The following is a 24,339-nucleotide window of genomic DNA, read 5'->3' as shown; positions in this document are numbered from 1 at the left end:
GGTCCCTGTTCGTTTTGGACAGTAAATAAAATGACTATTTGTGTGGATGACATTGCAACCCCTGGTTCCCATCACCATCACTGTGAACAAACAGAAGTCTGCAAATTTCTCTACAATGAACCATTTCATATCAATGGATGACTGTTTACATCTCAGCAATAGAACCTTTGCTGATTTTATTTGTAGATTGTTGAAGGTGACAATTAATTTGGCTCTACAACATATAGGAATGGCTCAATCGACAATCAAACACAGTTATTACACAAGAATTTCACGACGGTGACATATAGACAATAGGGTTCTGGCTAGTTGCTAAATATAGTTTTTTGATAGGAATCCCGCCAAACACAAGATCAAGGAAAATATTCACCCTGAGTAAACATCTAAAGTGGTAGAATTCCCTTTACACACAACACTGCTAACCAGTAATAAACGTGATGTGCAATTTTTAAGTCATTTATTCAAGGTTAAACTTTTTTTCGTTTATTTGTTGGTTCAACGGGCTGTTGGTGAGGGACAAGAATAGCCTGAATGGTGTTGTAAAAATCTGTTCAAAGATAATTGGAGTCCAACAGAGAGACCTGAGCTCCCTGTGGGAGAAACAAGTGGCTCAGAAAGCAAAAGATCATATTTTATCCAGCGAATTCACTGTAATGCCGTCACGCTGCTATTCCAAGTCTTTTATTCCTTCTGCTGTCAAGCTACTAAATGTGGATAAGTCTTTTTAAACGATTTTTATATTCATTCTCTTTGTGTATTGAATCCTCATTCATTTATCGATGTATGTGGATTTGGTGTCTCAGAGATTATGTGTGTTATATGTTTGTGTGTATGTATGTAGGGCTGCGTGTACGGACAAGGAAACCTGCAAATGAATTGCCCTTTTAGGGACTAATAAAGTACTCTGAACTGAACTGAACCGTTCTATGTACTTTAAAAATTTCTTATTTACTTGAAATTTGCTCCTGTTAGAATAAACCCCCATGACCAGTCATTTAGCACTCAGCTCTGTTTAAACACTACAAGCATCACTTCACCACATGAAATAAACACTCAGACAACAGCAAAGCCTCCTGGGTGTTTACTCCTATGAAAAGCCCCAATTAAAACTTCAAGTCGTGCATCAAACCGTAAGATCAAACTGCAAGTGCGTGTCAGATACACACACACACACACACACACACACACACACACACACACACACACACACACAGACACACAAAAATCCACTAACAGAGGCCTCCTTTGAGCATGTTCCTGTTATGACATGCCCTGCAATGGAGAAGAAGCTAAAGAACATGCAGGTTTGTGAACAGTACCTTGCTCATCAGGCACATCGTTGCTGTCTGCTTCCTCGCTCATCTCGACTTCTTTGACAAAGTTAGAGGGAAAAAGTCCAGACTTCCCATTCATGGTTCCGCTCCACCAGCCTTCCTCCACCTATGAAATACACACACTCAGCACTGTCTATTATTGCTTCTGCACAAAAGGCATGACTGCAGTCAAAGAAAAACTTGCTCAAAAAACCAATAAGGCCTATCACTGGGGCTTGATCAGCATTATGGTATAATAATAACAGTCTGATTGCTATATTATTTTAAGAGATAAAATACAAATACACTTTACAATACACTTCAAAACATGTTCTAATTGCTGCACATTCACTGTATTTTGACAGAATAACAGTCTCCAAAGGTCCTGGCAGGAGCAGTGTCAGCTGTTCATTAATCAAAAATCAAATATGAGAACTGTTTTTAATACATAACTCCTAGGTCTGGCCTCACAGTGTGTAACAAATATGTAGGCAAAACACAAATCACAGCTGGAAAGAAAACTGAGGTTAATACGCATTCATCTGATCTACAGGGACTCCAGCACAAGCAAACAGACTTTTGGCAAAAACCGTCTCCACTCAAGATCACAAACATAAACTGTGTGCAAAAGCATTCAGCACAGTAGAGCACAGACAGGATCAAGTCGGGACTTGCACACTCTGCAGCAGAGCTTGACCGCTCCTTACCTCTTCAGTGATTTCGATGATTTCTCCCACCTTCAGTTCCAGCTCATCCTCGTTCTGAGGCACGTAATCAAAGAGCACTTTGCACTGACGCTTCTTCGGTTCTGCAACAGACAAATGGAGGTTCTGGCTTGAAACAGCTCAACCAATAGCAATCAAGTACTTTGCGGTTTATTTCCCATAACTACCTGTAGAGGGCTCAGAGAAAAGGTGCAGGATATGGAGGTCAGACAAAACACACATGCACACATGAACACACACACACCCTACACCACACCCTGTCAGGGCACATTTTTTCAGATGATTCACACTTGAGAGAAAACACAGTAGCATGATCCACCGACATTCCTATTTTCAGACATATCTCCCAGCCTGCATTAGACAAAACACCCTGCAAACTACAGACCCTGACCAAAAACAATATTATTAAATAGTCTGGAGCCTGGTTTACGCCGTATGCTGAGGGTCCGATTACTGAGCCATTTGTGGATCATGAGCCGAGCCTGAACATGCAGTTTATAGACTGTGTGTATAGAACAGCACAAAATGTGTTTCTCTTCCTGTGTATGCATTGGGAGGCCATGCAATACTGGGAAAATGGTTCACAAAGGAGAAGCAGACATCACAAGCACAGCTGATTACATATTCAGCCTTTAGGGTCCCAAAAGACCTGCTGTTGAGAGACTTCCTTTAAAATGGTAGCAGACACAGCGGTTAAACTAAGGAATGAGTCTTGAAAGAATGTTTGCTATCAGAATTACACTATTTAAAAAGTCTTGAGAACAGATGTGCATGTTTTATACTTGATCTTGAGTCATTTTTATTATTAAACTTACTTTTATTATTTGATGTGTTTATATGTCTTTACATATTAATCAATCCATTTTCCCTGCATCAACTCCGCAACAGTGAGTGAGTTACGTGGATTTAATAATCTGATCACTGCATACAATCAGATTTTGTCAGTAATTCGATCAACACGTTCACATTCTCTTGAGCACTGGTGGATGAAGTACACAAACCATGTACTGAGTTAAAGTAGAGACACCCAAGGTAAAATATTACTCCAGTAAAAGTAGAAATTCCTCCATTTAGACCTCCACTTGAGTAAAAGTACTAAAGTATTTACTTTCAAATGTACTTAAGTATAAAGTAAAAGTAGTAAAAGAGTAATTATGGCTCTGATGTCCTGTTATCATTTTATAACAAGACTCGCTTCATGAACTCATTTCAGGTGAAAATCCTCCAGTGTCTCTCTTGGTAAACCAGTCTTTTAATAGAACGTCATTAATTAGTGACGCTGACGTCTATTAAAATGATCATAAGCACAAAACACTGAAGGTAAACAGTTTCCATCAGGGAGAACCGAGTGGCTCTGAAATCACTTTTTACAAACAAGCAAAGTTTCAGTTTCAGATTTATTTACAACTTAGTTCCAAGTTTCAGTTTAATAAAAACTGGCTTTAAACTCAGGATCACAAATGAGTTTCCTTTACTATGTTGATCTGTAGGTCTCTGTTCATAAACATAAACCAGCCCAAACTAATTTACTATAAAATGAAATACTGCCATAAGACAAAAGAAGGGACAGACTTCTAGTGGAGGAAAAAGTCTGATATTTGACTTTGAAATGTAGTGGATTGAAAGTAAAAAGTTGCCCAAAATGGAAAAACTTCAGTACACGAAAAAATACTTTAGTACAGAAACTAATTACATTTACTGTGTTACTCTCCACCACTGCTCTTGAGTAATCAGATAAAGGGGAAACTCCAGGTCTACATGAGTCGGGCAGTAATAAGATTTCTACTTTACAACCCGTCAATAAACTCACAGAAGAAGATGTGATGGAAATGTAGCGTTAAGCTCAAACTTCGCAGTTTTTGTTTTTTTTTAACATCACACCACTTTACCTGAAAAAACGAACACCGATCTTTCTGAATGTCTCAAAAGTCGTGCTGTCGAGACTTGGCGGCAGATATTAAACTGCTAAAAAATGTTTACCGTCAAAATAACACTACTTAAAATCTTGATCAGATGTACGCGTGAGAAGGCAGCTATGCAACATGAAGCGATGCGGCTGTAATACGTGTGTTCAGAATCCTTTATCTTTTCACAAACTGTTTTCTTAGAATAAAATTTTTAGGAGGTAAAGAACTTCACTCATCATTGCTGCTCTCTCATCATCGCTGGACGTTCAATTTGTTTTAAAGCTTGTTAACGGCTCTGTAGTTTCACTGCACCTCACAATCGAGAAGTTTGTGGGTGTGGCTAATTCAAATGTTAAATTCAGGCACATTGTGGCTACACACTGCTAAATTTCCTTCAGGATCAATAAAGTATCTGTCAGTTTGTCTATCTATCATCTATTTATCTACAACCCCTATTTCAAAGTTGGGACGTTGTGTAAACCAAGTAAAAACAGAATACGATGATTTGCAAATCCTTTTCAACCTATATTCAATTGAATACACTACAAAGACAAGATATTTAATGTTCAAATGGATAAACTTTATTGTTTTTTGCAAATATTCACTCATTTTGAATTTGATGCCAGCAACATGTTCCAAAGAAGTTGGGACAGGGGCGTGTTTTCCACTGTGTTACATCACCTTTCCTTTTAACAACACTCAATAAGCGTTTGGGAACTGAGGACACCAATTGTTGAAGCTTTGTAGGTGGAATTCTTTCCCATTCTTGCTTGATGTACAACTTGAGTTGCTCAACAGTCCGGGGTCTCCGTTGTTGTATTTTGCGCTTCATAATGTGCCACACATTTTCAATGGGAGACAGGTCTGGACTGCAGGCTGGCCAGTCTAGTACCCACACTCTTACTATGAAGCCACGCTGTTGTAACACGTGCAGAATGTGGCTTGGCATTGTCTTGCTGAAATAAGCAGGACGTCCCTGAAAAAGACGTTGCTTGGATGGCAGCATATGTTGCTCCAAAACCTGTATGGACCTTTCAGCATTAATGGTGCCTTCACAGATGTTCAAGTTACCCATGCCATGGGCACTAACACACCCCCATACCATCAGAGATACTGGCTTTTGAACTTTGTGCTGATAACAATCCGGACAGTCCTTTTCCTCTTTGGTCCGGAGGACACAACGTCCATGATTTCCAAAAACAATTTGAATTGTGGACTCGTCAGACCACAGGACACTTTTCCACTTTGCGTCAGTCCATCTCAGATGAGCTCAGGCCCAGAGAAGCCGACGATGTTTGTGGGTGTTGTTGATATGTGGCTTTCGCTTTGCAGAGTTTTAACTTGCACTTGTAGATGGAGCGACGAACTGTGTTCACTGACAGTGGTTTTCTGAAGTGTTACTGAGCCCATGTGGGAATATGTCAGTTTTTAATGCAGTGCCGCCTGAGGGATTGAAGGTCACAGGCATTCAATGTTGGTTTTCTGCCTTGCTGCTTACTTGCAGAGATTTCTCCAGATTCTCTGAATCTTCTGATGATATTATGGACTGTAGATGATGAAATCCCTAAATTCCTTGCAAGTGCACTTGAGAAATGTTGTTCTTAAACTGTTGGACTATTTGCTCACGCAGTTGTTCACAAAATGGTGAACCTCGCCCCGTCCTTGCTTGTGAACGACTGAGCCTTTCAGGGATGCTCCCTTTATACTCAATCATGACTCACCTGTTTCCAATTAACCTGTTCACCTGTGGAATGTTCCAAACAGGTGTTTTTTGAGCATTCCTCAATTTTTCCCAGTCTTTTGTTGCCCCTTTCCCAACTTCTTTGGAACATGTTGCAGGCATCAAATTCAAAATGAGTGAATATTTGCAAATACAATAAAGTTTATCTGTTTGAACATTAAATATCTTGTCTTTGTAGTGTATTCAATTGAATATAGGTTGAAAAGGATTTGCAAATCATCGTATTCTGTTTTTATTTGTTTTACACAACGTCCCAACTTCACTGGAACTGGGGTTGTATCATCTATCTATCCATCCATCTATCCATCCAATCAATCTATCAATCATCTATCAATCCATCATCCATCCATTCATCCATTCATTTTCTAAGCCGTTTCTCCGTCAGGGTCGCGGGGGGTGCTGGAGCCTATACCAGCAGTAATCGGGTGGAAGGCAGGATACACCCTGGACAGGTCGCCAGTCCACCATCTATCCATCTGTCTATCCATCATCTATCCATCTGTCTATCATCTATCCATCATCCAACTATCGTCTATCTATCCATCATCCAACTATCATCCAACTTTCATCTGTCGATCATCTGTCATCTGTCTATCTATAAATCATCCAACTATCATCTATCAATCATCTATCAATCATCTGTCTATCAATCATCTATCTATTGTGCTCTTCTCAAGGGAGAAGCTTTTGCTGTGCACCTGTACTCGTTCAGTGCGTTTCAAAGGCACATCCTGTCCAATGAGATCTTTTGGAATGTCTCTAAAGTCGTTAAGAGACTTCCTTTAAAAATGGCAGGAGATTTAGATGGAAGAATAAGCCTAAAAACTGTTTACTGTAAGAATACAGTAGTACACACTACTTAAGTCTTGGGACCAGGTGTACATGCACAAGAAGACAGACACGCAATGTACTGTGATGGAGTGCTTCATTTTACCGACTGCAGTTCCTTAGGTGGAGTAAAATGGCCACCCATGTAGAATGTTTTGCATGTTATTAACACAACTGTCTTGTCATCAATGAACTTTTAGGCTACATTCACACAGCTACGTTCACACATAAGAGGCCCACATTTTTTTTTGTTTGTTTAGCTGTTTTCAGTATCTTTTACGTTTACGGCATTTGGTTGACACCCTTATCCAGAGCGATTTACAATCTGAGCATTTTACACAGGTAGATGAAGGTGGTGGTGTTAGAAGTCTTGCCCAAGGAACTCTTACTGGTATTGTGTAGGGTGTTTACCCAGGCAGGGATTGAACCCCAGTCTCCAGCGTAGAAGGCAGAGGTGTTATCCACTACACTAACCAACCACATGTTTTAAATGTGATCTGTATGCAACACCCATCTGAGCAGATCAACTTCTAAACTGACCCACATGCACAAAAGAACAGAGCTTAACATGGTTCTTCCAGAGGTAAACAAACAGTCACGACTGCCAATGAATGCCAGTCGTTAAGCTTCATCTTCGCCAGCATCACACAAGCCATCATGAAGCTTCACTGGCTGATGCTGGGCTCATCACCCAGAATGTGTGAGAGCTGTAAAAAGCATGTGGTTACTTATTTGGTTTGCGTCATCGGGTACTTTAATCTTTGCAGCAGCCTCGCTCTCCTGCGGCTACGTATGGCCATTTCTTTCAAAATATCTTTGAACACGGAGTGTCTGATCTACTTGGAGCAGTGCAACACACACTAACACACCACCACCACGTCAGTGTTACTGCAGTGCTGAGAATGATCCCACCACCCAAATAGTGCCTGCTCTGTGAGGGTCCATGGGGGTCCTGACCACTGAAGAACAGGGTAAAAGGGGGCTGACAAAGTATCAGAGAAACAGATGGACTACAGTCTGTAACTGTAGAACTACAAAGTGCACCTATAGAGTAAGCGGAGCTGATAAAATGGACAGTGAACGCAGAAACAAGGAGGTGGCCAAAATGTTTTGCCTGATCAGTGTATCTTGACTGAACACAACAGAGTAGTGTGTCACTACTTAACAACCTCAGAAATTGCTTAGTTTTCTTATGTTAAAAAAAAAAAACTATGTGACGTTTAAAACTTCAACTGCAACAAAATACAAATCACCATTCAATTCATCAGCGCCGCCAGTCGAAGGAGACTGGCTCTAAATATAGAGTCAGTCAAGTTTAAGGGAAATGAAACTAGTTACTTTTATTAGAGGCAAAGCTGAAGCTTCCCATTAACATGTCCAACCTCGTCACACGAAAGAAAATCTTAACGGCCTATGAGCACTGAGGAAGGTGTGTAGGTAAGTCATCCTGTGCAATGAGCCAGTCGCTTTTCTCATCTAGCTTCCTGGTTTTGGTTAACACAACAAACCAGTTCTGAGTGATGACGTTGTGTAAGTCATGAAATGTTTTTACATCAGGCGCAACTGAGTCAGCAAGGTAAGGTGAAGAGTGTCTAAATATAGCAATATAATCTCATCTGGAGGGCTGACAACACAGCTTATGTCTAACTCTGCAAGAATTCAAATTTTTTAGATCAGCAATGAATGATGAAATGTCTTGCAGAAAAAAACTAATTACTTCTGAAACCTGAATTATTGATGGTGACTTAATTAATTTACCTCTACAACATATTGGAATGGCTCAATCGACAATAACACACAGTTTTTGGACAGGGTGATACAGGCTGAAGATAGTGATTATATTATATACAGAATAGGGTTCCCTATAGTCACTAAATACAGATTTTTGATCCCACCAAACACAAGATCAGGGAAAATATTTAAGGAAATAATTCTGTGGGTGGCAAAAATCCCCCTGCTGCTCAGGTCATGGGAGAAAACAGAGGCAGTGTTCAGTCGCCAGGTCTCTAATTCTGTTTCTTTTAACTCTGCCTGCTTGGCATTTACTGCCAACACTACAATGTATTTGAAACCACACCTGCCCGGAGCGGTGGGCAGCCCTATCCACGGCGCCCGGGGAGCAATTGGGGGTTAGGTGTCTTACTCAAGGACACCTCAGGCATGGACTGTCGGTGCTGGGGATCGAACTGGCCACCTTCCGGTCACAGGGCCAGTTCCCTAACCTCCAGCCCACGACTGCCCCAAAAGCGATAAGATGCGAAAAACAGCGTGATTACATTGTTAAAGGCTCAAGCTGAGCACGCAACACAATTTTAAGCTGCTTTCACACTGAATGCTGAATGAATGAAGATTCATCAGACTTCACCTGGTGAAGTTCAGTGAGGAGCACAGCCGAAAAATGGAACCCACAGCGGCAGACCTGCAGGTTTCCAATTCTGCATGATACTCTTTAGCCAGTTGTTTCAGCGTGACTAACAGGTGAGCAACAGGCAAGTCTGGTAGCTCCTCTCGGTAGCTGAAAGATGAGATGATGAGAGAACGCTGTTCACTTCCTGAGCGCTGCACACACAGTGAGTGCTATGAAAGGGGTCTGAGTTCTAAGTTGTGGTCTGAACAAGAAGTGGTCTGAGGTCTCAAAGAACCAGAAAGACAACATAGTCCTTTTTATAGTTCCCTTACAGTGGTTGTGTTTAAATGCAAAGATTTTTGCCAATCCAATTTAATATATTCTGATTACAGATTTAGACCATGACAACAAATACCACGTGAGGTCCAGTCAGAGTGAGATGAGCAGCAGTGAGCAGTGCTTTTGATTTTAATTGCTTTAAAATTGTCAGACTCAAGAAAATGTACCTCACATGTCCTTATTAAAGAAGACAGAGGAAGACGTCAAGGTCCGAGACACAGAAGATGGACATCCGTCCCACCGCCATCTTTTAAAGATCAGAGCATGGACTTGGTCTCCTCTGCAGACTAGTTTCTGCTCTGCCGTGTCGAGCGGTATAAACTCTCACTTTGACGCAACGCACATGCAGAACAGACTTAAACTTTCCAATAGGGAATGTAATGCCAGATACAGGCATTTACACAGATATTATTCTTCTATTTAATGGATTATTTACAGAATTACCCACCTCGTTCAATCGGATAGAAACTGTATTCCGAATGGCCTCAATCGGACTAGACTATTGTGATTTAAGTGTAAACATGGGCGCATTCTATTCTGATTGAGCTATTAGCCGGATTATTAGGCTGCATGTAAACGTGGCTATTGAGAACAGAAAAAGAACTGAGGTCATTTGCAATGGGTTCCCTTTCAGGTTCACTTTAACAGAACTCAGTTTGGTTCATTTAAAACGAACTGTATGTGAAAACCCCCTTATTAGGGGATAGTAGAGCAAAACCTAATTCACTTCGGAGGCAAAACCGCATGTTCTCAAAGGACAGCACACCTGACAAGGAACTGTATTTAGAACCATAGACAGTTTATTTGCAATGCAATAACAGGGCTCATCTTCATAGAGGACCGGAAGACCAGCAACTACAGGCACTGGAAACTTACTCTTTTTGGATGTGCGGGGCTGGAAGCCTAGGCCTCCTGTTGGGATGCCATAAGTGCTGATCCTTTGCACCAGACTGGCTACGTTCCCCGCTGACCTGCGTGGTGGCTGAGAGTCTTCCTTCACCTCCTTCACCTCCTTGACCTCTTTCACATCCCTTACGTCCTTTACATCTTTTGCATCCTTCACCTCCTTGATCTCCTTGATCTCCTTCGCAACCTCTTTCGTTGGCTCTTTCTTCACTTCCTAAATTCAAAGAGCAGCACCAGAATAAATACATGTAGCAGTGATTTAGTGAGAACTACAGAATGCACTGTTTCATTTTAAGATCCAAATGTAAAGATTTTAAAAGCTTTATAAAAAAAATGTAAAAAGAACACCCAGTTTCATAGTTCATATAGTTCAAAAGCAGAGAGATAATGAAAGCATATTTATTACAAATACCTCGTTATGCATTTCCGTTGTGTTGAAAACAAATACTCCAACCAAAATCATATCTAGTTTCTCCAAACCCCAAAGACTGCAAATATACTCACAGCCTGCATGTAAGTTTGGCAAAATAAGACCACATCTGAACGCAAAACCAAAACACTTAAACTTACATGCCCACTGCTGACAATTCACTCAAGAGAAAAGCCAAACAAAAACCACCCTGGCACTTCCTTTCTTCTGCATGACTAATCATTATGTGTGAAATATCCCTCATCCTTCATCCAACTTCTTCTGTGTCCTCAAAACAAACACAAAGCGGTGAACACGGAAATCCTCAATTACAGCAACAGTCTTGTTCTTTATCCTGGGCCAGTTCTCAATGAAGGTGGTCCCTTGTGTTTCTCTTAACTCCTATCTTGATAAGGACATTGTAATAAGATGCATGAGCGGACAATACTGACAATACTGCTGCCCCCCCCCCAATTCTGGTATGAGTGGATCAGACACAGCAGTGCTGCTGGAGTTTTTAAACACTGTCCACTCTATTAGACACTCCTACCATGTCAGTCCACCTTGTAGATGTAAAGTCAGAGACGATAGCTCATCTGCTGCTGCACAGTTTGTGTTGGTCATCCTCTAGTCCTTCATCAGTGGTCACAGGACGCTGTTGGCTGGACATTTTTGGTTGGTGGACTATTCTCAGTCCAGCAGTGACACTGAGGTGTTTAAAAACTCCAGCAGCACTGCTGTGTCTGATCCACTCAGACCAGCACAACACACTCTAACACACCACCACCACGTCAGTGTTACTGCAGTGCTGAGAATGATCCACCACTCAAATAGCACCTGCTCTGTGAGGGTACATGGGGGTCCTGACCACTGAAGAACAGGGTAAAAGGGGCCTAACAAAGTATCAGAGAAACAGATGGACTACAGTCTGTAACTGTAGAACTACAAAGTGCATCTATACAGTAAGTGGAGCTCAAAGTGGACAATGAGCATAGAAACAAGGAGGTGATCATAATGTTATGCCTGATTGGTGTAGTTCACCACACAGTGCTGTACAGATTCCACAGCATACAAGAAATACCCTTCAATTCAAATTGCACTGTGGGTTCACTAGCCAAGTACTACAGAAACAGTGCAATATTCATTATTCAGAAGTTCAGTTAATTATTTAAATTTTTAGGAAACCTCAGCTATCAGATGGCAGTGTGAAACCACAGGTAGGCATATCTGGGTATAAAGATTATATTAAAGGACTTAGGTGTGAGGTATGGCTAACAGACTTGCACCAAATATAAGACAATATAAGACAATTTCCCACAACAGGGAAATTCATAGTGCTACAGCAGCAAAGAGAGAGCAAGGCACTAGATATTTTCTAAGCTGTACTGACTTCACACACCCCATCTAGTCTCCAGGCTTTCACTCTACTGCTCTGTTTCATAACCGAGTGTTTTAAAAATGTACAAATACCAACTTTTCACCTGGAACAGCTTATTTAAGGTTCACAATCAGACATTAAAAACACTGCTGTACCTTTGAAGGAACATTTAAACTGTTTGTACCTTGATGAATGAAAAATGTACCTGCACTGAACCTTTATTTCTAACAATAAAGTTAACAGTGAAATAATTTTGTTTGTGTGATCGGTAACATTATGTAATCATACCTGAAATAACAGAAACAGAAACAACAGAAGAAGATGTCAACATTTTCAAAAACGCCCATCCACATGAAAAAAAACAAACTGGAATTTTAAAATCGCCCTGGAGATCTCCGTGTTCAGTGACTTACAACGCCATTGTTGTGTGGGATGGAGGCTGAATGCGGAGGGAAAAAGGAGCATGTTTCCGTAAGGACAAGCAGGTCTGTGTGCAGTGTGTATGCATAGTTATTTATACAACTGTTAGTTCTGGCCCTGCAAGCTGATTGGTTGAGAAGCGTTATATCCGTGTTGTTATTTTGCCATAACATCAATGGTTTCTCACAAACACTGCATCACTCTGTTGAGACGCCGTTGCTAAGCAACGACTTTGACAGGAGACGCTCAAGCCATTTGAACATTTTTACTTCTTACTTTGTCACAAACTGAACTGAACATTAAAACATATTAAACGCCGCGTTCACGGCCCTGTTTATTCATTTCTTACTGTATTTATTTAACTGCTGTATTAAAGCAGTAGAACACTCGAGGAGTGAGTTATCACCAATAACATCACGGCTGTGATGATCTACGACGACCAAATCACTGCCGTGATGTTATTTCAAGATAAGCAACAGAAGAAGGGAGTGTGTCAAGTATAGTCAGCTGTGCAGTTTGAAACCAAACTGCTCGTCCCTGTAGCCAACTATATCCATTTTACTAAACCAAAACAGATTTTGCTAAAAAAAAAAAAAAAAAAAAAAAAAAAAAAAAAAGGCAGACACTGCCATTTTTAACTTTTGACAACAGTTTTACTGCAGTTTTAGCAGATAATCACTGCCTTTTCTCTAGATCCTCACATGTATGGTTTTACATAATATCTAACAAGACACTGTTGAGGCTCCCGGTGGCGCAACCGTCTAAGCGTTGATCGCGAGTTCGATCCCTGGTGATGCTACAACCGTCTGTAGCCAGGAGTCCAAGAGAGCACAACTGGCCTCGCTCTCTCTGAGTGGGTAGGATGGCCCCCCTTCTCCCGCATCACTCAGCGCAATACTAGTCAGCGCAGGCGTCTGTTAGCTGACATAACAGATCAGGCGGTTGGAGCTTTCCTCCGAGCGCATTCGGCTGTCCCATGATGTTGCGTGAACGGCAGTACGAAAAGAAGTGGTGGCTGGTTTCGCAGGTCTCGGAGGAAGCCTGTGCTACCTTCACCCTCCTTGCATTGATGGCACTGTGTGATTGGGGGAGTCCTAACTAGCGTGTGGAATTGGAGATGATTAAACTGGGGAGAAAATCGGGTAAAAATCCAAAATAAATAAATTAATTAAAATTAATAAACTGAATATGATATGATGGTAAACTGAAGTCCTGCCATATTTTTGAGTTTCTGAGTCATGCATAACCCTCTGCTGTAGCCTTTGCCATCTGAATTCTTCCTTTTTCAGTCAGGTAAAATAAACAGAGAGCACAAAGATCATCAAGCCAATTAACCAAAAACAATGATTTTGATCTTTTGACATTATCGAAAATATTGACAATGTAATTCAACTCTAGTAGCTTTAATGTTACAAATTGTCCAAAATCTGATACTGCATTGAAAATCAAACAGAAATAATAAAATTTTTATAATAAAAAACTAGTACAACACAAAAAGAGAAGGAAAATTAAGAAACCAAACTAAAAAAAAATTAATATTTACTACTTTACTGGTGAAAGGAACCAGACGTGCCACCTCTGAAAGTTCCCTCAAAGTCACCAAATCACAAAATCACCACCACTGTGAGGAAATCAGAGTCTGTAAGTTTCTCTACAAATTAATCACTGCACATCAAACCACTCTGAAAGACTTTAGATCCCAAGGACTAAATTATTCAGATGTTTTAAAAGATCGGTGGAATTCCCCTTTTATCAACTTGCAGCCGTTGCTCTAATCACTTAAATGTTGTAATGAAAATTTTTTTTTAATTATAACAGAATGCAAAATAGAAGCATTTTCACTAGTAGTCTCAGACTTTTGGATGTACTGGAAAACTTATTGTCTTGAGAACTAAAAATAAAATGCATTTCGCTGATGTCCGAAGAAAACCTTATATCTCCAAAATGGTAACTTTACAGGAGAAGGAAAAAAGCTACTTTACATTTAATGCAAGTCAATGGAACCAAACGTTTTACCAAGTAATTTTGGGTCATTTATTTATAGTCCATTCATAATAACGTAAAGTCATACAAACAACATAAAGAGTAACATTTTCAAATTATGTCAAAAACTGAAAAACAACAAAAATGGAGATATGAGGTGTTCTTCCCACAGCAGTGATTTGTAACTGCTAAGAAAGTCAATTAATCTTTTCAACTTCGAGACCACCAGTGGTTCCAAAACGCACTACGTCATGTTCTTTATTACGTTTATATTTCATAAGCTACATTCAGAAGCTGGGTGTCGTATGAGGCTGTAACTCTTCTTCACAGTGAAATAGATGGTGATGTCATTTTAAACCCTTATAATAAAAGAAGCTGAACTCAATTTGTTTATCTACTGAAAGTCGACCCGTTTTTCCCCAAATCTGGGCTATAAACTATAAACAGACGGCGTCTCTTCAGTGATCTGCTCTGTAAACATTACTTTTATAAAATAACACAAAAAGCCTCTGAGATTTTTGGCTTTCAGCAGTAAATTGTAAGCATAGAGCAACATGTGTAGATCATAAAACACATTTTCTGTTCATTTGAGGGGAGCTTTTACAAAAAAATAAATAAATAAAATAAAAAATGACATTTATTTCATGCAGTTACTGAATAATTTGCCTTACGATTTGCTCACGTAAATTCAGATGGACAAACTAAAATATACCCTGGAGACTAAGAGGTTAAACTCTGTTGCGGCTGAGAACGCATCTGTTTAAGGAAGAGTCTCCTGGTCACCAGACAGACATTAAGTCGGGGACGGGGGGTTGAGAAAACCTGTGGCACAAAGGCCTTGGCTTCCTGGAGCCCCACCAGAGAATGAGGGTTGCCACAAGCTACATCCGCTGAAAACTTCCTGTCCTCTCTGCTGAATGAGCACTTGTGTAGACTATCTACTTCCTGCTAAAAGGAACTGATTTAAGGCTGGCCTTCCTGATCTTGGAATGTGTCGTCGCGGGAAAAAAAAAAAAAAAAAAAAAAGTTTTAAATTCAATAACAGAAGACTACAGCAATGCTAGAAAGTGTGCAAGTTTTAAAAAAACCTAGAATACCATGAACAAGTATGTCCAATCGGTAAAGACGGATTTCTAAATTTTCCTAATTTCTAATTTCTTTGTCTTGACGTTGTACGAAGTTCGACCACTTCAAACGCCAATGTTCTTTCTCGACTGCTCCACCTTAGCACTGGGGAACGATACAGAGCAATCAAACCTGAGGTGAAGCAAAACAATAGACCAAAAGAAAAAGATCTGTCCACGCCCTCAAACAAAACATTTGAAATATGCGTTAAAACCAGACAACATGGCAACGTTTGCCTACCTGGTCTTAAAATCATGAGAGTTTCAGTCTCTTACCTCCTCACTATCCATGGCTTTCTGTGAGAACCTCTCTATCTCAGCTCAAAGCTCATAATCAAAACTTCGAACTCCATCCGGGAGCAAAGATCAGTTTGGAGAGCTAAGAACTACCCATGTCGCAACATGCCACTGGTAATGAGGAGTAAGAGGGCAATGCCTTAGTAATGGCTCATGAATTACAATTTAAGACATACAGTATCAAAAATGAGCTCTTCTCCATGACAAGGTCTTTTAAACAAGTCAAACAAGCTGCTCTGAAAAACAAAATCATCATTTAAGAAGATTACATATAATTCACCTATTATTGACCAGGGAATATTTTGGTTTGTCCATCTGAATTTATGTGACCAAATCATTTAAAAAAAAAAAAAAACCTCAGACGCTCTTTGTTATTTTATAAAAGTAATTTTTTTTTTTACTTTTTTGATCCTACAACCGGGGAAATTCCACCTCCACATTTAACCCATCCGTGAAGTGAAACACCACATACACACTAGTGAACACACGCACTAGGGGGCAGTGAGCACACACTTGCCCGGAGCGGTGGGCAGCCCTATCCACGGCGCCCGGGGAGCAGTTGGGGGTTAGGTGTCTTGCTCAAGGACACCTCAGTCATGGACTGTCGGCCCTGGGGATCGAACAGGCAACCTTCCAGTCACAGGGCCAGATCCCTAACCTCCAGCCCATGACTGCCCCAACAGAGCAGATGACTGAAGAGACGGCATCTGTTTATAGTTTATAGCCCAGATTTGGGGAAAAACGGGTCGACTTTCAGTAGAAAACCAAACTGAGTTCAGCTTCTTTTATTATAAGGGTTTAAAATGACATCATCTATTTCACTGTGAAGAAGAGTTACAGCATCATACGACGCCCAGCTTCTGAATGTAGCTTATGAAATATGAACATGATGAAAAACATGAAGTGTGTTTTGGAACCACCGGTGGTCACGAGGAACTGAAAAGGTTAAACAAAGCAGCTTTGAAAAAAAAACTACATCATTAAAGAAGATTACATAGAATTAAACTCCTCTTCCCAAACAACCAAAGAGTGATTTACAAACCACAGGCCGTGAGCTCCCATGGTAAGAAGCAAATAGGCCAAATTTTCCGCATAGCTGTGAGTTTTTCCAGGTCAGTGTACGCTACATCCTCAATTCACACTTTAGTGAAAAGCGTCTTCTGAACAGAAAGCCATTAAAACAAAATGACTTCTATGTACGCTGTGATATCCACACAGATCACGGACCCTAAGGGCAAAGAGCAATCTTCACTTGTATCAATCACTTCTAAACTCTACAGGCATTAAAATCTATGAGCCCTGTAAAATGCCAGAAGTTGAGAAGATACACTATATTGCCAAAAGTATTCACTCGTCTGGCTTCACACACACACACACACACACACACACACACACACGAACTTGAGTGACATCCCATTCTCAATCCATAGGGTTTAATATGATGTTGGCCCACCCTTTGCAGCTATAATAGCTTCAACTCTTCTGGGAAGGCTTTCCACAAGGGTTAACAGTGTGTTTATGGGAATTTTTGACCAGAAGTGCATTTGTGAGGTCAGACACTGATATTGGATGAGAAGGCTCGGCTCGCAATCTCCACTCTAATTCATCCCAAAGGTGTTCTATCAGGTTGAGGTCAGGACTCTGTGCAGACCAGTCAATTTCTTCAACACCAAACTCGCTCATCCATGTATTTATGGACCTTGCTTTGTGCACTGGTGCACAGTCATGTTGGAACAGGAAGGAGCCGTCCCCAAACTGTTCCCACAAAGTTGGGAGCATGAAATTGTCCAAAATCTCTTGGTGCTGAAGCATTAAGGAGTTCCTTTCAGTGGAACTAAGGGGCCGAGCCCAACTCCTGAAAAACAACCCCACACCATAATCCCCCCTCCACCAAACTTTACACTTGGCACAATGCAGTCAGACAAGCACTGTTCTCCTGGCAACCGCCAAACCCAGACTCATCCATCGGGTTGCCAGACAGAAAAGCGTGATTCGTCACTCCAGAGAACACGTCTCCAATGCTCTAGAGTCCAGTGGCGGCGCTTTACACCACTGCATTAGATGCTTTGCATTTGCAATGAGTGAGTGAATACTTTTGGCAATATAGTGTATGCGCAGCATAATATTGAGCCTTTGGCTGTTATGAGTAGTGTTGACATGATAGGGGAGGCAAATTCCAAAAAAGAAATTAAAATTAAAAACAGCAAAATGTAAACGCAACCTTCTTTTTGCCATTTCTTTTTCCAAACATCTGCACAAATATCCTGCCAAAATTGAAAATGAAATAAAATTGCTACATCTACCATTTCATTTTTCACATGAGCACGAGTCATTAGTGAAAAAAATTAAAATACATTTAAAACAGCAGTTTATCATCTCATTTTAATCACTATTTCATGGCTGTATCTAAAACAGAAAAGCTAACAGAGATACGAAAATCCAAACTTCGCTCTGGCTTTGCCTTTTCTTCATGAAATGCATAATGTGTGTCAAAACTAAAATAAAAATGCAACGTTTATGTTCTTATTTCTTTTTCATAACAATATTGACATATCTGACAAAATCTCTTAAATCTCTTCAGAATCTCTTGATTACTTGAATGTTAAATAATTGATACATTACTCAATTACTAACAGATTTAGAGATATTCCGGTTAACTCCTTCAATCTGATCTGAGTCTTTTACATTGAGTATCTGCTAACAAAAAGTCAAGATTTGATATATTTCTGTAGATCATAATCACTTCAAATTAATAACTTATTCAGTAATAATTCATACAGTGTACACTGAAATGCTATAAACTAGACACCAAAATGTAAACCAATGCTTTACTCACAGTATTTTAGAAACATGGTTTAGGACATGGTTAAAAAAAAAAGTGTTATTAAATGCTAAGCTGTAATTTTCTGTTTATTAGAATAAAATTATTTTGTCATACAGAAACAGGGTGATTTTAAAAAAATTCATCTGATTTCATACTGATTTATTTCCCTTGTAAATCATTACAGATCAATGCAGTGAACTGTAAACGGTTTAAATGAGCATAAAGTTTATTATGTAATTGTACACGGTCTCAGTCTGAACCTCCTCCAGCTGTACGGACATAAACACCACAGTCAAACTCATCCCATACTGGATTGAGTGTGTTGGGTGTCGCTGCACTCACGGCTCTTTCAGTGTGATTTCGGAGATCATCCAGTGCTGTGGAACCAACGATGAACACTCTGAGCTGTTGGAGCTTCACTGCCCATGAAAATCACGCTGCACAGTTATGACGGATTCACTCTTATTGAAGTGGAGAATGCAGAATGCTATCTGTTCAGGGGTCTCATCTCCTCTCAGACTGAAGGAGCCGTCTTCCACTGACAGTCAGAAACTTTATGACCCCCTCTTTCAATTGGATTGTGATTGGTTCCTAGACGCCTCACGGACGTAAAAATATGGCGCTTTAAAATCGGATGAATCTTTTTGAACCACCCTGTACTATGCATAGGTGTTGAATTAGTGAGATGTGGTTATTGCTTTCAAACATGTGACATTCTGGTTGTTAGTTTCTTTATAAGTTCGTTCTCAATGATTTACAGATTTCTTTCTTATCATGAAATCAATTACAGCTCTATTTATCCTTGAAAATATCTTCATTTTTACAGGTTCCTACAAACTGAGACATGTAAGACATATGTTTGATCACAGAATCCTTTTAGACATGTATATTATTATATTACACAGTGACATTACATTCAGTATATGCATAATGTGACGCTCTGAATGGATATGCTTTGTGTGTTTAACAAAAACTTGTGATCTTATGTGACAACTTCATTTTTATTTCTGCTTAAATGTATACACCCTTAACTGATGTATTTGGTTTTTCTCTATATTATGTGAAATACTGTCATTAATATGCTTCCAAAATGTTCCAACATCTGTAAAATGTATGCTTTTTTTTCCCCCTCTTTCTTACCCTCTATGGGGTATATCCAAATGTGACAGCCCTAATTTATTGAGATTACACATCACTAAAGGCAGGATAGGAAGCAATGGAGAGCAGCTTTCCCCAAAAGACAGACAATCAATAAAACAAGCTCTATGATAATCAGCTCATTTAATGCATGAACATAAGCAAGTGGGCCAAAACTCACAGATGGCATAGATTATGTGAGAAGAACATCCTTCTTTCAGTTGCAGGTATAAACTGAAATAACTGTGCAAGTTTTACCTTCACAAAGTTGTCTGGGAAAAGGCCTCTTCGTCCATTCAGGTCACCTTCCATCCATCCCTCCTCCTCAATGCGTCTCACGTTCTTGATTACGTCTCCTAGCCTGAGCGTCAACTCATCTTCATGGGCGGCTTCATACTCATATTCCACCACCACTTCAACTATAGAGAGAGAGAGAGAGAGAGAGAGAGAGAGAGTGAGAGAGTGAGAGAGTGAGAGAGAGAGAGAGAGAGAGAGTGAGAGAGTGAGAGAGTGAGAGAGTGAGAGAGTGAGAGAGAGTGAGAGAGAGTGTGAGAGAGTGAGAGAGAGTGAGAGAGAGTGTGAGAGAGTGAGAGAGAGTGAGAGAGAGTGAGAGAGAGTGAGAGAGAGTGAGAGAGAGTGAGAGTGAGAGTGAGAGTGAGAGAGAGAGAGAGAAAAAAATGGAGGGAGGGAGAGAGGGGAACGGAGAGAGGGAAACGGGTTTAATCCAGAATTTCCACATCCGAAATCATCCATTTCTTTTTGGGAACAGCTTCTGTGAACATCAACTTGGCATAAACAGAAGGAGCGTGAAAACTGATACTTTATTTTCTTGAAGCACAACACACATCCTCACTGCCAAATAAATTAACCCTTGTGTGGTGTTGTGTTACTCAGTGCTCTGGTAGAGCCACCACATTATTATGTTTTGTTGTTGTTGTTTCTTTAATCTATACAGGGATAATTTATCGCTGTTTTCTGAAAAAAGATAAAACCTACTTTACTTAAATGTAAGTCAATGGAACCAAACTTTTTTCCCAAAGTCCTTTTGGGTGATTTCTTTTGGTCAATTCACCATGACATTTACATATAACGTAAAGGGCAACATGCATTTTTAAATTATATCAAAAACTGAAAAACATCAAAAATGAAGATACAAGATTTTCTTCCGACAGCAGCATTATGTAAAAATAACAGTGTAACAACTGTCCAGCGTAGGGTTCTCCTTTAGCAGCTGTAGCCAGTCAGCAGCCTGTCCATGCTATCCACACACACACACACTAACTGCAGGCCATGTAGGAGGAGAAAAGAGTGAAGCACACAGCACCTCCACACTTTTACTCCCTGCGGGTTCAGCCCAACACCACATGTGTAATATAAATGTGTGGGGGGTGAACAGAGTGAAGACACTGAAAATGGGTTATTTTATATGTTCTTCACAGAAAATGAGCCAAGAATCTGTGGCTGAAATAATAAATCACATCACAGGTTTGTGCTTTTGTGTTAAGTCACGCTGGCTTTGTTGCCCAGTTGCTTTACATCTGTCTATTCTATTTGGACAGGACTGGTTGGATGGGCGCAATCATATATTAGAGCTGTGACAGAAGAACAGCTAAACAACCTGGAATCAGCCAGAAATGAAGCCAATACCATTCACCAAACATGTCGTCTGATCTTCAGAGTCTGACCAAATCAGACTGAGCCATAAAACTGACCCAATAATAAACAGAAAAGCTGCTCAGTGCTGACAACAGTTTGAGAATTTAGTGTAAGGAGCTGCAGCGAGTGGTTGGAGCTCGTTACTCTGACATAGTAACATGCTGATTGTTAAGGAACTACAATTTGGAGGAAGGAACTGAACATTAAAACATTAAATGCTGCATTCACAGCCCAGTTTATTAATTTCTTACTGTATTTATTTAACTGTTGTATTAAAGCAGTAGAACACTCGAGGAGTGTGTTATCGCCAATAATGTGATGATATTTCTCAATAAAACACTCCCTCTTGTCTACTGTTGCTTAAATAAAGGGGACATTAACCATAATAGTTTGATATTTTATGTATGCCTAAAGCCCACTCCCAACAACAAACATAAATGAAAGGAAATATTTTTAAAGTGGTCTATATGGCATTTCACAATGAAAACCTTCCATTTTTAAAGACTGGATGATTCTTCTAATTTGTTTGAGGGCAGCAAAGTCTAAGTGATCACTTGAGACTATATTTATTATCAATTTATTACAAAGCAAAACTCTACACTCCTATATAGACTCTAAAATGCTTTTTTTTTTTAGCCATGTTACATTGTAATGGTGTAAAAACAAATGATAAAAATGAAATACTTACCGCCAAAGCTGGTCTTATATACTTTATCACACTTTAAAATACTAGTATTTTGGTTTGTTCCATCGTGATGGTTTAAAAAAAAAAAAAAAAGGTAAAGTCTGAAATCTTTACTTACTGTTTAAGCTGGTGTAAAACAACAGAACTACAAGAATTCTTTTGCACAGGGCTTTTATTCTGACGCACTGCGTTACACTTTCTTTAGAGAGGCTTTTATTTATTTTGGACACCCTGCAGCATTTTGTAAAAAAACAGTTAACATCTCCTTAAACAAACAAGGTTGCCTGTCATGTGATCAGCCCTAGTTACTATTTTTATATAAGGCGTTTAGGTCCCCTCATAAAAATACAAAGTGTGGATCTGATGGATATTCGGACAACACTTAGCAGTGACCAAACACTACCATTTGAGCCACTCTCTGAGTAAGAACACAGTCATAACAGGACAGTAATCTGAAATAAGGTCAGCTCATTAAACACCACTGGATGACTATAAAAAATATTAATAAAACATTTTATAGGTGGACAAAAAAACATTTCATTTCTTTCATTTCAAAAATTGACTTACATATCCAGAATGTCCAAACTCAACATCACATTCTTCATCATTCTTACCGTGGAATAAAACACAAACACACAGACAGACTCTTTCTCCCTCCAATTGGGTTTTAGTCAGCAGAATGCCAGAAGCACAGATTTTTTTTCTGCTATCCAGTCATATTCAGTCACAACGCAGCAATGCACACACAAACAAGTCATCATTCTGGGTCGGATAGGGTCCTCGATAACAGGGACATGAACCAGTGCCTTAGGAGGGAGCTAAATCTGGCAACAACAGAGCTGGAGAATACTCTGATTGGCAGCACTCGCCAGAGCAACAGCTATTGACGGAGGTTATTTACACAGTGATACCAATGATAACACACAGTCAGTTCCAGGGCGAAGCGAACAGTTAAACGACCTGTTTGAGATAAAATGGTATGATTCAGCGGAAGCAGTTTCGGTTACGTCCAGGGGCATAACAGCACACAAAGGATACAGTCATTGGGTACCACCAAAAAAACAGTGCAATAACAAACCCTCATATACACTTGCAACTAGGGCTATTATGGTTTGAAGCTCTCAAGCGATGATCAACTAGTTAAAGAAAAAAAAATATATATATATATATATATATATATATATATATATATATATATATATATATATATAGTATGACCAAAAATGGCAACTTCATAAGAAAACGAAAAAAACCTACTTTACGTTTAATTCAATGGAATCAAACATCTTTCCTACTCATTTTGGGACATCACTGCTGGTCCATGCATCATGGAGTTTACACACAAAGTAAAGGGCAACAAGCATTTTCAAATTACCCCACACCATAATCCTCCCTCCACCAAATTTTACACTTGGCACAATGCAGTCAGACAAGTACCGTTCTCCTGGCAATTGCCAAACCCAGACTCGTCCATCGGATTTCCAGACGGAGAAGCGTGATTGGTCACACCAGAGAACACGTCTCCACTGCTCTAGAGTCCAGTGGTGACGCTTTACACCACTGCATTCCACGCTTTGCATTGCTCTTGGTGATGTAAGGCTTGGATGCAGCTGATCGGCCATGGGAACCCATTCCATGAAGCTCTTTATGCTGTTCTTGAGCTGATCTGAAGGTAGAGACTGACTGCAGAAAGTTGGTGACCTCTGTGCACTATGCGCCTCAGCATCTGCTGACCCCAGTCTGTCATTTTACGTGGCTGAGTTGCTGTCGTTACCAATCGCTTCCACTTTGTTATAATACCACTGACAGTTGACTGTGGAGTATTTAGTAGTGAGGCAATTTCATGGCTGAACTTGTTGCATAGGTGGCATCCGATCAAGGTACCACGCTGGAGTTCTGAGGAATTCACTGAGCTCAACCAACCTTGTATCTCCAAAATGAAAACTTTACATGAGAAGGAAAAAAAAAAAAACCTAAATGTAAAGGAACCAGACATTTAGGGTCACTTCTTTTAGTAAAGGGTAAGATTTTCAAATTAGGTTTAAAATAAATATATATGTATGTGTATATATATATATATATATATATATATAATGTGCATATATATAAATAATGTGCATATATATATATATATATATATATATATATAAAGCAAGGATTTGTGCTGTTACTGGGGAAAATAATACCTTTTAAAAAATGTAAACCTTCTTACAACAGTACATTTTGAACTGTTGCTTTGAAAACAATGTCAAGTGTCTGCCCAAAATATTCAGGTTATTCTTTTTTGTGCCAGCAGTTTACTTATAGCATCATTAAATTA

The 24,339-nt window shown here is 39.7% G+C and overlaps 1 protein-coding gene across 2 annotated transcripts in view; it reads right to left on the bottom strand.

Moving 5' to 3' along the window:
• LOC108413527 (CD2-associated protein) overlaps positions 1 to 24,339 on the bottom strand; it is a 95,474-nt gene that overhangs the window by 52,113 nt on the left and 19,022 nt on the right. Inside the window, exons 2-5 of one of the 2 annotated variants that reach the window (XM_017686096.2) lie at positions 19,937 to 20,097; positions 10,077 to 10,320; positions 2,021 to 2,121; positions 1,320 to 1,440 (exon numbers count right to left, since the gene is read on the bottom strand). In XM_017686096.2, the coding sequence (XP_017541585.1) occupies positions 1,320 to 1,440; positions 2,021 to 2,121; positions 10,077 to 10,320; positions 19,937 to 20,097 (627 nt within the window). Of the gene's footprint in view, positions 1 to 1,319; positions 1,441 to 2,020; positions 2,122 to 10,076; positions 10,321 to 15,696; positions 15,781 to 19,936; positions 20,098 to 24,339 lie in introns of those variants that run through there. The other variant, XM_037537779.1, reaches the window with a different exon arrangement.

The sequence above is a fragment of the Pygocentrus nattereri genome, chromosome 4 (genome assembly GCF_015220715.1).
Source record: "Pygocentrus nattereri isolate fPygNat1 chromosome 4, fPygNat1.pri, whole genome shotgun sequence".
In the NCBI taxonomy this organism is placed as follows: Eukaryota; Metazoa; Chordata; class Actinopteri; order Characiformes; family Serrasalmidae; genus Pygocentrus; species Pygocentrus nattereri.
The sequence above is the reverse complement of the archived record's forward strand: the minus strand, read 5'-3'. Positions and strand labels throughout refer to the sequence as shown.